This window comes from Lampetra planeri, chromosome 55 (assembly GCF_965212315.1).
Source record: "Lampetra planeri chromosome 55, kcLamPlan1.2.h2, whole genome shotgun sequence".
NCBI lineage: Eukaryota > Metazoa > Chordata > Hyperoartia > Petromyzontiformes > Petromyzontidae > Lampetra > Lampetra planeri.
Genome location: NC_136161.1, coordinates 3,365,431 through 3,380,579, shown reverse-complemented (window position 1 = coordinate 3,380,579; position 15,149 = coordinate 3,365,431). Strand labels below are relative to the sequence as shown.

The window sequence follows — 15,149 nt, the reverse complement described above, 5'->3', positions numbered from 1 at the left end:
AGCCACCGTGGTGATGATGACAGAGAGAAGCAAACTCCAAATAAACAGCAGCAGGCATTGTCAGGGTTGGGAATCGAACCCATGTCCTCCTGCACATAAGACGCCATCTTTCCGACAGACCTGTTCTTCACCTGAGGACGGCTGCTTGCGTTGTGGCCGAAACGTCGTGAGAATTGTATTTTATTTTGTTTTATTTTATTATTTTATTATTTCCATTCTACGTGACTTTACCGAAAGAACCAAGAAGAACGATAGTCGTCCCATATGTGTGTTAACAATTTTTGAAGCACCCTGTATAAGCTCAATTCTGACCCCTGACCCTTCCGCCTATCCCAGGTGACGGAGGAGAGGTTGGCATGGGGGTGAGGGGCAAGCTGGAGAGCGCGGGGGAGGAGTGGGAGCCCGAGGGGGATGAGGGGGGTGAGGAGGAGGGGGATGAGGGGGGGGAGGAGGAGGGGGCGGTTCTCCCTCCAAGCACGGCCGAGGTGGAGGTGGAGCTGCGGGAGAGCGACGCCGGCGGTGACGACGACGAAGACGACGATGGGGGACAAGGTCGGCGAATTCTCATTACCACTAAACTACGTGGAAAAAAATCTAACTAAGCTTGTGCAAGAGGCCCCAATGCCCATTGGCCTCTCCCCTCATGGCGTCTGTGACCACCACAGTGGCTAAACGGGGGCTCTGGATAGGTGCGAGGGGCTGGTAACCTCTCCACCTTCTATTCATTACCACGAAACTACAAATTAAACATAAATATGTAACTAATAAGCTTGTGCCGGAGGCCCCGGGGGGACAGGCGTCTATGACGTCTCCTGGCCAAACCCCAATTGGCGGAGCCAGGAGATTGAATCTTCACCCTCGGGGCTCCTCCAGAAACAACGAAAAGCCACTACGGATGGCCACGTGGAATGTTCGAATGCTCACTGCGGAGGAGAGGCTGCCACTCCTTTGTCGGGAGCTGGACTGGTACCGCCTGGATCTCTGGCATTCAGGAGGTCCGGTGGACCGGTTCTGGCTCCTGCCACCATGAGGGGTGGACAGTCCTCTACTCGGGGCAGGAGACTGCCAAACAACAGGGTGTGGCTCTTCTTCTGAACAAAAGAATGAAGGGGGCGTGGGAGCATGGCTGTGAGGTGTGGGAAGCTGTAAGCCCCAGGCTAGTGGTGGTGGTTGCTTATGCCCCCCCTGAAAGATGAACATCAGTGGAGAGATGCAGGCAAGGCCGATGAGTCAGATGCCTTATATGACCTGTCACAGGTGCTAGCTAAAGTGGTCCCCTGGGATAGAGTCATCCTGTTGGGTGACTTTAATGCCCAAGTGGATCATGACGCTGGCACCTGGTCTGGAATGATTGGAAGGCATCGGTCAGATCAGCTCAATAACAACGGTAGGAGGCTGCTAGACTTCTGTACAGCCCATGGGCTTGTAATTACCAACACGCATTTTTGGCATCGGCGCATCCACACAACATCATGGATGCACCCCGGGTCCAAGCAAGAATATCTGCTGGAATACATAGTGACAGAACAGCGGATGTGAGCCCATGTCCTTGACACCAGGACCTACCGTGGAGCTGATCTGCCCGCTGACCATTGACTTGTCATCTGTCCGTCTAGGACCTAATTAAAACTCACAGTGTCCTGGTCTCAGCTAATAAAAGTTGCAAGCGAGAATTTCATCATCGCATGCAGCTGAGGTTGGCATCGTCCCCCCCTCCTGATGCCGAGGGGAAATGGGTGAGGTTTAGTACTATGGCTCATGCAGCTGCAATGGCTGCTTTGGGTACACACCCCAAACTTGCCCAGAGACCCTGGCTGACAGACGAGGTGTTCCAGCTATTTGGGAAAAAGCGGCAGGACCACTCTCACCGTCTACAGCATCCCACATTGGAGAGTGAGGAGGCCTTTGCTCGGAGGTTTGGAGAGCCGTGCGGCGCTGCAAGGATAAGTGGTGGTCGCGTGTTTGTGAGGAGTTGGAGTCTGCCTCAGTCGCTCGCGATCACAAGTTACTCTTTTATTCCATCAAAAAAGTAACTTGCAGCGCCACGCCTATCACCATCAGGGGAAAGAGAGGTGATCGATCTCCGACCCCCTGGAACAGGTTTGCAGATTTACTGAGGATCTCTGTGAGGCCTTGGGGGAGGGGAAATCTCTCAGCTTAGAAAAGATCATGGGGCAAAATTGGGGATGACACACTACAATACATACTACACTATATACAACAATACACACTGTACACTACACTCCTATACATTTATATTGGAGGAATCCGATGAGTTACCAAGTTCTTTTTCACTGATGTTCAGTACAGGACTGTTACTTTCGGTAAACGTAAATGCAGCGGGCATCGTTCAACAACGCGGATCTAAAGCAACAGTAACAATGCACAGTTGCAGATTCACGATCCACTACGCCACCTGCGTTGTCCTGCTCCACCTCATCATCATCACGGGGAGAGAGACAGAGAGATTCACAAACTCCAATTATACAACAGGTGTCAGGGTCGGGATCGAACCCACGACCTCGTGTATACCAGGCGAGGTAGTTAACATCTCCTAGCCACGGTAATGATGATGATGAGAGAAACGCAGATTCCAAATATACAGCAGCAGGCATCGTCAGGATCGGGATCGAACCCACGACCTCCTGCACACCAGCGAGGTAGTCAACATCTCCTAGCCACCGTGATGATGATGAGAGAGATGCAGATTCCAAATATACAGCAGCAGGCATCGTCAGGGTCGGGATCGAACCCACGACCTCCTGCACACCAGGCGAGGTAGTCAACATCTAGCCACGGTAATGATGATGATGAGAGAGATGCAGATTCCAAATATACAGCAGCAGGCATCGTCAGGGTCGGGATCGAACCCACGACCTCCTGCACACCAGGCGAGGTAGTCAACATCTCCTAGCCACGGTAATGATGATGATGAGAGAGATGCAGATTCCAAATATACAGCAGCAGGCATCGTCAGGGTCGGGATCGAACCCACGACCTCCTGCACACCAGGCGAGGTAGTCAACATCTCCTAGCCACCGTGGTACCGCTTCCACGCTGACCAGACATCTTTGAATCGGTGGGAGCACCCACACCTTACCCCACCCTCCTCCTCCTGTACAACCACCCCGCCCACTTCCCCGGGCAGCGAGCAGCGAGTGGCCACAGCAGCGGACGAGGAGGAGAAGGTGGAGGCGGAGGCCCCTGCGGGTGAGCGAAGGTGGAGGGGGCGACGAGGAGGAGGAGGAGGAGGAGCAGGTGGACGAGGAGGAGTCTCCACACACCTGCGTGCACTGTGGGGAGGCCTTCCTCATGCTCTTCAGCCTCAAGGTGCCACGGCCAACGCGTCCGCACGCATCTCTCTCTCTCCCTCCTGCGGGTCGCAGCAAACACCGTGGACACACCATGTGGTCACAGCAAATACCACGTGGTCACAGCAAACACCATGGACACGTGGTCACAGCAAACACCATGGACACGTGGTCACAGCAAACACCATGGACACGTGGTCACAGCAAACACCATGGACACGTGGTCACAGCAAACACCATGGACACGTGGTCACAGAAAACACCACGTGGTCACCACAAACACCATGGTCACGTGGTCACAGCAAACACGAACAAAACTATCCAAAAACAACTGCAAACTGTCAAGTTCCGCATTGTACCTCCGATTAGCACGCTTGGATAGGTACGGTGCAAAAGAAGTTCAAGGTATGGTACACACACAGAGACCCAGACATACAAACTCCAAATTTACAACAAGTGTCAGGGTCAGAATCAAATCCACGACTTCCTGTATACCAGGTGAAGTTGTTAACATCTGTGCCTGTAACTCTGTTATATGTCTGGACCACTGGACAGGTTTCGCAGGATTGGAAGGATGCCCTGGTGGACCGCATAGACTGTAACAACTACTGGGACATATCCCTCCTCAGTGTGCCGGCAAAGGTCCTGGCAAGGATTATTCAACATCGCCTTGCCAGGCACGCTGAGGAGAGGCTTGCGGAGCCCCAATGCGGTTTCAGGAAAGGGCGGTCCTGCACAGATGCCATATTTTCTGTCCGTATGCTACAGCAGAGGTGTAGGGAATTCAAACAAAGCCTAAATCTCTGCTTTATTGACCTGTCGCCCTCCAACAACAACGGAGGGTGGAGGAGCGACGCTCACACCAACGAGCGGAGCGCGTTGTTGTGATGCATTAGCCAGTCATTTCAGTCAGTCGACCTGTGGCACCTGGGTCTGCCCCGTGACCTCGTGCCAGCGGGCTTTCAACACTTCACCTGGCCTCAACGTGCACTTGGCCTGGCACAAGCGTCGTGGTGACGTCACCGCCACTTACTGGCGAATGGCGGTTGTTGTTGTGTGTGAGTGAGTATAAGTGAGTGAGTGTATGAGTGAGTGTGTGAGTGAGTGAGTGTGTGTGTTAGTGAGTGGTAGAGTGAGTGTGTGAGTGAGTGAGTATATGAGTGAGTGAGTGGTAGAGTGAGTGTGTGAGTGAGTGTGTGAGTGAGTGTGTGAGTGAGTGTGTGAGTGAGTGAGTGTATGAGTGAGTGAGTGAGTGGTAGAGTGAGTGTGTGAGTGAGTGAGTATATGAGTGAGTGTGAAAGCAACAGCTCCACGTGGAGCGACGGCGACGAGATGCGGTGCGCCGCGTTGTCTTAACCGGCGCGTGCCGCTTGTGCTTGCGCCAGGTGCACCTGCGAACGCACCTGAGCGACCACCCCCACACGTGCGCCGACTGCGGGCGCTCCTTCTCCCACCCGTCCACGCTGCTCAAGCACCGCAGCGCTCACACCGGCGAGCGGCCCTTCGCCTGCACGGACTGCGGCCGCGCCTTCTCCCGCGGCTACGGCCTCAAGCTGCACCGCCTGTCGCACGCCGGCGCCCTGCCCCACCCGTGCGCCGAGTGCGGCCGCGCCTTCGCCGAGCTCGCCGCCCTGCGCAAGCACCAGCGGCGGCACGCCGCCGCGGCCGCCGACGCCGACGGCCGCCGCCGCCGGCCTCACGCCTGCCGGGCCTGCGACCGCACCTTCGCCCAGGCGCCCGCCCTGGAGCGGCACGAGCGCAGCGCCCACCCGCCCGGCGGGAGGCCGCACGCTTGCGCCGAGTGCGGAGAGGAGTTCTCTCGGGCCGAGGCTCTGCGGGCCCACCGGGGCGCGGCCCACGCGGCCCAGCGGCCCTTCGTGTGCGAGCGTTGCGGCGACGGCTTCATGCGCCTGGCCACGCTGGACAAGCACCGGCGCACGCACACGGGCGAGCGTCCGCACGCCTGCGAGCAGTGCGGACGCTCCTTCTCGCAGCTGTGCAACCTGCGCGAGCACTGGCGGACGCACACAGGGGAGCGGCCGCACGCCTGCCCCGAGTGCGGCAAGGGCTTCTCCAAGCTCTCCAACCTCAAGGTGGGGTGACGGGGCGTGCTGTGGGGGGTGTGGTGTGCGTGTGTGGTGTGCGTGTGTAGTGTGGTGGTGTGTGTGCGTGGGGTGCATGTATGGTGTGGTGGTGTGCGTGCGTGGTGTGTCTGTGTGCACCTGGGTCTGCCCCGTGACCTCCTGCCAGCGGGCGTTCGACACTTCACGTGGCCTCAAGGTGCACTTGGCCTGGCACAAGCGTCATGGTGACGTCACCGCCACTTAGTGGCGAATTGCGGTTGTTGTTGTTGTTGTGGTGGTGTGCGTGTGTGGTGTGTGCGGTCGTGTGTGGTGATGTGCGTGCATGTGTCGTGGTGTGCGTGTTTCGTGTGTGTGCGTGTGTGGTGTGTGTGCATGGTGTGTGTGCATGTGTGTGTTGTGTATGTGCGTGGTGTGTGGTGTGTGCGGGCTTGTGTGGTGGTGTGACTTTGTGTGTGTATGCATGTGTGGTGGTGTGTGTGAGTGCATTGTTGTTGTTGGTAGTGTGCATGTGTGTATGGTGGTGTGTGTGTGATAGCGTGTGTAGTGGTGTGCGTGTATGTGTGGTGTGCGTGTGTGTGTGTGCATGCGTGTGTGGAGTGTCGGAGGCCCCGAGGGGACAGGCGTCTATGACGTCTCCTGGCCAAACTCCATTTGGCAGAGCCAGGGGACTGAATCCTTACCCTCGGGGTTCCTCCCGAAACAACAAAAAGCCACTGCGTGTGGCCACGTGGGATGTCCGAATGCTCACTGCGGAGGAGAGGCTGCCACTCCTCTTTTGGGAGCTGGACCGGTACGGCCAGGATCTCTGTGGTATTCAGGAGGTTTGGCTGGGATTTGGAGCCATTCCCTGTTCATCTTTGGGTGCGACAGGGATGTCCTCTGGCTCCCACATTATTTAACATCTATTTTGACCACGTAGTTCGTGAAGCCTTCGATAGCTGTACCGGAGGAATTTCCATCTGGTACTGATACAATAGGAGGCTTATTGATGCCCGGATGGGGTCAAGGGATGGCTCCCTATTGGTCAACTATATAATGGTTGCCGATGATTTTGTAAAAGCTGCTCAATCAGAGGAGGAGTTGGAGGCGCTGCTGCTGAACCTGGAGTGTGCCACTAGGAGGTGGGGCCTTACCACCAGCCCCACCGAAACTAAGCACCTACCTGGGTATTTAGTACCATCAGACACTCCACCCCAACAACTCTATTGGCGGGGCATTTGTGGAGAGAGTGGAGAAGTTTCCTTACCTGAGCAGTGTGCTTATGACCAGTTCCAGTTTGACAGCAGAGGTCTCACTCTGAATCAGTCGAACAGCATTATATTTTCATCGGCTGCATAATGCTGTGTGGAAGCTACTTGGCCTTTCGCTCCATACATTGCTTGAGGTCTTCTCGACCACGGTTATGCCCTCCCTTCTCTATGCTTGTGAAATGTGGACCCCCCTAATGGGACATCTTCGCTGGTGATGAACATTCAGGCTGGCCTGCCTATGATCCATCCTGGATTTAACCAGACTGGATTGTGTGAGGAGCTCACAAATCCTTGAAAGATCTGAACACAGTCCCATCGGTGAGCTTGTCCGGCAGGCAAGGCTGCGTTGGCTCGGTTATGTAGCCCGCATGCCCAGCCACCGCATGCCCAAACAGCTTTTGTTTGGCAAGATAGAGGGGGTTAAATGGGCGCGGCATGGGCTAGAGAAGAGATGGAATGATATGATATGGAGCTGAGTGGACTTACCTTTGACTGGTACCAGCGGTGTCAAGATCGGCCTCTGTGGAGGAGGCTCGTGAAGGACGATGCTACTGGGCAGTTGCAGGCAGTCGCCCTCCAGCAACAACGGAGGCAGAGGAGCGACGCTCACAGCAATGAGCAGAGTGGGAGGTGGCTAAAACACAGCAAGTTGGCACAGTAGGGGGCACAGGTGGTGCATCGGCCAGTCATCTCAGTCAACCCATGGCCCCTTGGTCTATCCTGTGACCTCCTGCCAGCAGGTGTTCGACACTTCACGTGGCCTTAAATGCACATAGCCTGGCACAAGCGCCATGGTGACGTCACTATCACTTCGTGGAGAATGACGGTTGTTGTTGTTGTTGTGTGTGTGTGTTGTGTGTCTCTGTGGGTTTCTGTGTATGTGTGTATGTTGAACTTCTTTCGCAACACTGTACGTAGCCAACCATGCTAATCAAAGGTGTGGGGAAATAATCAGTTCTGAAGTTCTGAAGAAATTATTTTATCTGTTTGATGATGATTTAAAAGTTCATAGCTCCCGGTGGCGTTCCAGGTGGCCGTATAAGCGCAAATAAAGTGTGCTTTCGACGGTAAGCCAAAAGTGTAATGTATAGTGGTGTATAGCAGTATATATTATAGTGTATAGTCGTGTAGTGTGTAGTGTAGTGTACAGTAGAGTAGTGTATAGTGTAGTATATAGTAGTGTAGTGTATAGTTGTGTATAGCATAGTTTATAGTATAGTAGTGTAGTGTATAGGATTGTAGTGCATAGTGAAGTGTATAATGTAGTGTATAGGAGTATAGTGTATAGCAGTGTATATTGTCGTGTATAATGTGTATAGTAGTGTATAGTGTAGTGTATAATGTAGTATATAGTAGTGTGTACTGTATCGTGTATAATGTAGTATACAGTCGTGTAAAGTGTCATGTATAGTGTAGTGTATAGTGTAGTGTATAGTGTCGTGTATAGTGTAGTGTATAGTGTCGTGTATAGTAGTGTATAGTGTAGTGTATAGTGTAGTGTATAGTGTAGTAGTGTATAGTGTAGTGTAGTGTATAGTGTAGTGTATAGTAGTGTATAGTGTAGTGTATAGTGTCGTGTATAGTGTCGTGTATAGTGTAGTGTATAGTGCCGTGTATAGTGTAGTGTGTAGTAGTGTATAGTGTAGTGTATAGTAGTGTATAGTGTAGTGTATAGTGTAGTTTATATAGCATCTCAAAGCGTGCGATGATGTGGTGACCGTGTTTGTTCGATGGTTCGCTAAAAGCCGCTACTGCTGCTGCTGCTGCGATGACCGGAGTTCGTGTGAGGGGCGGAGGAGGGGGGGGGGCAGAGAAAGGAAGGTTAAACAGCGCTCCCCCCCACCCCCCCCCCCTTCTGCCCCCCACCCACGGACAGGTCCACCTGCGCACGCACACGCACGAGCGCCCCCACGTCTGCGAGCGCTGCGGCCGTGCGTTCACCCTCATGTCCACGCTGCGCAAGCACGAGCGCACGCACACGGGGGAGCGGCCGCACGCCTGCGTCGACTGCGGCCGCGCCTTCGCCCAGCTCTCCAACCTGCGCGCCCACGAGCGTCGGCACGCCGCCGCCGCCGCCGCCTCCGCCGCCGCCGGCGGGGGCGGAGCCACGGCCGTGCACGAGCGTCGGCACGAGTGCGGGGAGTGCGGACGCTCCTTCGCGCAGGCCGCCACGTTGCACAGACACCGACTCACGCACGCCGCCCGTGCCCAACCGGTGACGGCGGCGGCCGACACGGAGCCCGCCACCGTGGCGGCGACGGCGGCGGCGGCAACGACGGTGGAGTCGCCGCCGTGATCGCGGCAATGGGGCCGTGCCGGTATAGTGTAGTTTATACTGGTAGGAACGAAGTGGACCAGACCACCAATAGATTAATGTGTCCGTCCGTCCGTCCGACTGTCCGTCTGTCCGACAAGATGGCCGCCCGCTCCCCCTGCGATCCGTGAACTAAATGAACTAAACAAGATGGCTGTCGCATCCGGCGCAGCCAATGACATCGCCTGTTGCAATCCTTGCTCTGTGGGCGCGCGAGTCAGTGGGGAAGGGGGTGTGGACGTCATCGCTCACCCCCCATGCACAAATCATTTTTTTTTTAACTCCTCTATACCCGGTCGATATCCCTGTACCGGTATTAGTATTATTCCTACCAGCCCACCCCGCAGGGTCCTGTTATTGTAGTGCCGGGCTCGTTGCCAGGCGCGCGCTCCAGCGATGGGTTAGCCGCTCAGTCGCTCGGCGGCGTCTCTCGTGCGTGTGGTGTGCCGTGTGCCGTGTGCTGCGGTTTGGCATCCAACTAGGACTCGTATCTGGCACAGCGCGGGAGGCGACTGGCAGGGTTCACCTGGAACATTGGTTCAAGCAGAGCCTGTCTCTGCTAATGATGAGACTGGTCCTAGCCTACAAACATCTGGGCAGTTCAACAGCATTGATTCAAGCAAGCATGACTGCTGACATTTGGTGTCAAAATCGGTGCACAGTTTTGTTTCATGCCGAACCAGTGCCGCTGAAATGGCGCGCTCCCCAGAAGGCTGTGGGGCAGACGGGACGTGTAGATTATATCTTCTTGGTTCTTTCGGCAAAGTCACGTAGAAGGGAAATAATAAAATAATAAAAATAAAACATAATAAAATAATTCTCACGACGTTTCGGCCACAACGCAAGCAGCCGTCTTCAGGTGGAGAACAGGTCTGTCAAGTAGACAGAGTCTGAATGGCACGCCCCAGGCTTGGAGCGACTATTTATGCTGGGGTGTAGAATATAGTCGTAGGAGCCCATTTCCTTAACGAGAGGAAAGGGCCCTTGCCCATGCGAAGGATGGGAAATCATCTGCCGAGCTGTCGGGTTTATTTTGATCGAATCAGCCGAGCGATGGACAGGTCAGGGCTGCCGTCTGACGCCGGCTCCTATCGCAGCACTCTGTAGACAAACCAGCGGCTCTTCGGCGGAGCGAAGCCGTTCACACGCGGCGGTGGAGCGGTCGCGTGGAGCTCTCCGTCGGCAACTAGCATCGCGAGTTTCGATCTCTGCGCGCGGGGCACGCAATGACAATGCACACCCGGGCAGCGGGTCCGGCACGGGCACGGCGACGTCGCGAGCTCCAACGTGACGTGGGGGTCTTGGGCTTCTTCTCCATCGGCGCCATTTCCGTGTTGGTGGCTAGGTAGATGTTAACTACCTCGCCTGGTATTTACACTATGAGACCTCCTTTACCAGTGGCAAAATATAGTAGTAGGTTTTTACCCTTTAAACTGGTACAAAACTGACACCTTTATACAAGGCATCATGTTTGCAATAACCACAACACAAGCAGTCAAAATGCAAACAAAAAGAAACAACTCTGATAATGGTTGCTAACATGATGCCTTGTATAAAGGTGTCAGTTTTGTACCAGTTGAAAGGGTAAAAACCTACTACTACCTCGCCTGGTATGCAGGAGGTCCTGGGTTCCATCCCGACCCTTGATACCTGTTGCTGTATATTTGGGGTTTGTGCGTCTCTCTCCGTGTTTATTTTGTTGTCCCCCCCCCCCCCCGCCACCTTCGATTCGTACGGTTGGCAAACGTACGGTGGTGCGAAACAAGTTCAACACACGCACATGAACGCTAATTCCTTGAAAGGAAATCCAATCACCCCCCTCTCCCGCTTTGCTCTCCCGTGTGTTTTTTACGATCGAATCCCAGTGGCAGTACCCTCTAAACAAACTTTAAAATCACCCTCGCCGTGCGATTGAACGTTTTGGACAGAACAAAAAATAGTGTGCAGCTTGGGGAGGCTGTCATCCTGCAGTGGCTTGAACATGGCTGCTGATATTGATGATCCTCATTTGCCAGTAAAAAATATGATATTTGGTTTTTTACCCTTCTATCTGGCAACAAAACTGACACCTTTATTACAAGGAGTCATGTTCGCTTTTGGCGTCATCTGGTCCAACCCATGTGAGACTAGGCTCTAAGTAAAGCTGTATCGGGTGTGGACCAATCAACTTCAAGGACAATGCATACATTATCAGAGTTATGTTTTTTGTTTGCATTATGACTGCAGGTATTGTGGTCTATGCAAACATGACTCCTTGTAAAAAAGGTGTCAGTTTTGTTGCCAGATAGAAGGGTAAAAAACCAATTATGATGTTGATGATGTTGAGCTACCTGGCTATACCGCCTGACACTGTGATGTATTGTTTAGTTTGTTGTCCTTCCCCCCGCACCTCCGATTACCACGGTTGGCTACGTATGGCGGTGCGAAAGAAGTTCAGCATATCTACATTGGAGAATGGGTTTCTATGGTTCTATATAAGTCTCTGGATCTCTTTGGGTCTCTTCCTTCCGATATTAGGAAACCACTGGAGCTATGCACTTTTAAATCACCTAGATTGACAAACTCATTTCTTTAGAACTGCTTGTTGTGTTTAGTTTGCTACGTGTACTGGTGGTGCGAAAGAACTTTAACATACAAACGTTCACCCATATTTGTGGCGTGTTACTTTAGCTACCATAGACCAGGGGGATCCAGCAACCTGCGTGCTCAGGAGGCGCCGTGTGTCCCTTTAAGAGACCGCTGTGTGACGTCGTTTATTGAGGACCGCCATCTCATATTCGCTGCTTCGCGTCGCGGTGATATTGAGGTTTTTTTTGTTGTTTCCTACCGAATTCGATACATATGGATGTCTCGTTACTTTGGTTTTTACCGCCCTTTGCTGTAAGACAATCGTGAGCGAGCAGTGCGAATTCTAATCATGTCTTAGAATGAGGGGAGAGCTGGTTAAGTCCTTTGGCTATAGCTTTCAAAAACTGTAAAAATACAAAAAACAGGGACCAGAGTACAAACCGACTTTACGACTTCCTAAAAAGTAGCGCAAGTTCAGTTGAATGGAAGCCGTTGCCGCAACTCTGATACTCGAGTTGAGACACGGGGCAGTTAGGATAGGGGCGCCACAATGGTTAGATGTTCACTACATTGTCTGGTATACAGGAGGTCGTGGGTTCGGTCTGACGACATTTAGAATCAACAATCCATCGTTTTAGAGTGTTTGTCTGCTGTATTTTTCCACATGATGAGCTATCATTCGTGATAGGTCGCTTCTGAAAAAGAGCCACAGATCAGCACAGTGAGCCTGACCTGATAAAATAAATAATTAGTTTTAGGGGTCTATACCAAGTAGAGAACTTTTGCTAGACGAGTACTTACATCTGGATTCACCAGGTACAATCCGTCGCCACGCTTGCGTTCCGAGAGACCAGGGATCCGCGGACCTCTGCCAGGATCCTCCAGGGGAGTCCTTGAGGATACTATATGAGAGAGACGACCCCTGGTGGTCTGCGAGGGTACTAAAGGAGATGGTTCCCTGGTCTGTAGACGACTGATGGTCGGGTCTTCATAGGTGCTACTCGCGAACGTCGCTTGCCCCAACAGTCCGTTGAGGGTACATGGGGAAGTCGTTGTCTTTTATACCACATGTAGATGAGCACCTGAGTGAGCGATCTAACATGCTCACGTTGTATTAGAAGGGGGCTAAAGAGCTGACATTTTGTACGCCTATAGCCAAGTCTTTTTTGTTGTTGCTTGTGACGAGGACGATCTGAAAAGGAACGTTCCAGAATTTGGGACCCAACCGTACGGTAGCGGAGGTTGACTGCTTTCACTCAGAGGCCATAGCCCTGCCTGCTATGGCTACGACAGGGGGCCCCTGTTGGTCCAGGAGATCATACAAACTCCACTCACTCTCACTGTAGAACAGGGGGAGATCATACAAACTCCACTCACTCTCACTGTAGAACAGGGGGAGATCATACAAACTCCACTCACTCTGTAGAACAGGGAGAGATCAGACAAACTCCAGTCACTCACTTTGCAGAACAGGGGGAGAACTTACAGAAATATGCCCGAGTCAGGAATCAAACCCAATAATTTATTGCATGCCCTGTACGAGTACTTTACCAGTTAGCAGAGTAATTCACCTCCTGTGGAGTGTGACGCTAAGGCCAATAAAGCAGTGAATATTTGTTTAAGCATTATCATTATTCTGCTTGTTAACCCAGGCAAGCGTAGATGAGTATCAAGACTGTTATCAGGAGGGTCCTGCAAGTTTGTTAGTAGTTATAGGGAGTGCATTTGAGCATCGTTATTTTTGCGGTGTAACTTTTCACATTTGGCCCGTGACGCCGGCAAACACGATTCAGAATCGGCGCCACACAACACCAAGAGGGTCAGGACTCTATCCATCTGTGTGGAGTTCACCCAGCGTGCACACAAAAAGAAAGCACAAACCAAGTTAAAGAAATCCTGCACAACGCGTGGAGCGTGCATCAACGCTCAAGAAGGCACCTCCCATTAGCAACGGTTGCCAATTTGCGGTGCAAAAAAAGTTAAACGTACAAACATCCCACACCTCCCATTGGCAATGGTTGGCTACGTGCAATGCGAAAGAAGTTTAATATAAATGCATCCGGCACCTCACATGAGCAACGGTTGGCTATGTGCGGTGTGAAAGAAATTCAACGTACATACATAGAGAACGCGATGCAGTGACATCAAAGCCTTGGCCGACAAGGGTAATTCCTTTTACCGTCTTCGTTAAATCCTCGGCTTCTCTGGGCAAGACACTTTTGGTCACTTTAGCCGATTGTTACACTGGTCTCAATTAACATTAAATGCTATTCGCCGAGCACCACTTTCTCCTCGATTAGGGGCATCACGGTGGCTAGATATTGACTCCCTTGCCTGGAATGCAGGAGGTCGTGGGTTTGATCCCGACCCTGACAACGCATGCTATCTCGCGCGCGGTAGCAGTACTGCTGCAGCAGCAGTATTAGTAGTTGTAGTAATCTCAAGGTCAAACTCCCACACCGAAGGATTGTCCAGGGCGGCCACTGGATTCTGAACACGTGAGCCTCTGCATCGCGCTGATTGTAGCCTGCTGTTTTAGTGCGTAGCAAAGGCATTACGAGGCTTGTGAGAATTATCTTGTAGGTGCTGCTCGATTGCGGTATTTGCCCCCAACAGTTTGTTAAGGGCTATAGAGGAGGCATCTTTGTATCATGTGGGGGGGGGGGGGGGCAGCGCGCTGCACTCACTGCCACCAACGCCGGTGATCGCGATTATCTGTAACAACCGGTCCCGAGCCTCCTCTCCCTAGGTCTACTCAGCCTAAAATGAGTACCTGGTGTGGTGGTGTGTAGTAAAAACATCGCCACTGGGGAGACAAAGGTGGCCGGGCGTGATGCTGCCCACCCACCCCCTCGTGTGTCGTGGCGGCCTTCATAGGTGCTGCCCCTCGCTCCTCATGGCCCTTGTCCCAACAAGTCTGTTGAGGCTTGACGGGGGTGAGCTTTGTCTTTGTTTGCTTCTCATGTGTCTGTGCTCTCTGGCGTAGTAGGATCGTGCTCTCTGTAAACTTGGTGGCTTCGGGTTTGGGGGTTTGTTTTATGTTAATAAATCTTTCGTGAAATGGTCGCTCTTATTTGAGATTGACTTCGTTCGAGCGTCTGTCGTCGGTTCTGATTCCCCGTTTGGAGAATCCACGGAGTGAGGCGGTCGCAACCACCACGTGCCGGAGACTGGGCTAGGCCTCGGCAAGGTAAGGTAATTTACCCTTTTTACCGGGTAAAAGGGTAAAGGTGTCCACATGCCAAGGGGTATGGTAAAGGGTAGGGTAAAGGTAGCGCGAAGTATTACCCAGTGAATACCTTGTTTACCTACTACCTTGTTTACCGCTCGCTAAAAGCTCCGTGGCGCGGTCCGTGGCCTCCATTTAAAATGGAATCGAGAGTATTCTATATGAATAAAGCGCTCTACCCGGCATTTACCGTTATAAACCTTTTGTATGTGTAGTACTACCCCAGTAATTGCCCTGTAATCGGGTAATTTGTATGGGGTAAGGGTAAAAGGTAGGGTAAAGGTAGCCTCGTTGCTTTTGACCTTTTACCTTACCTTGCTAAAGGGTAAAAGGCAAGGGTAAAGTGATTGTATTGTGGTAAGGTAAAAGGTAGGGTAAAGGTAGCCTCGTTGC

At 52.6% G+C, this 15,149-nt stretch overlaps 1 protein-coding gene across 1 annotated transcript; it reads left to right on the top strand.

Moving 5' to 3' along the window:
* Positions 1 to 356: 356 nt before the first annotated feature.
* Positions 357 to 14,593, top strand: LOC144735479 (uncharacterized). Its single transcript, XM_078617879.1, has 4 exons — positions 357 to 552; positions 3,149 to 3,330; positions 4,697 to 5,404; positions 8,522 to 14,593. Exons 1-4 carry the CDS (start codon positions 357 to 359, stop codon positions 8,939 to 8,941), a joined length of 1,506 nt encoding a protein of 501 aa, XP_078474005.1. The 3' UTR covers positions 8,942 to 14,593.
* Positions 14,594 to 15,149: the final 556 nt, after the last annotated feature.

Coding starts and splice junctions, on each gene's coding strand:
- LOC144735479 (XM_078617879.1), top strand. CDS start 357: ATGGGGGTGAGGGGCAAGCTGGAGAGCGCGGGGGAGGAGTGGGAGCCC. Junction 553..3,148: donor AGACGACGATGGGGGACAAG/GTCGGCGAATTC, acceptor TTCCCCGGGCAG/CGAGCAGCGAGTGGCCACAG. Junction 3,331..4,696: donor TCATGCTCTTCAGCCTCAAG/GTGCCACGGCCA, acceptor TGCTTGCGCCAG/GTGCACCTGCGAACGCACCT.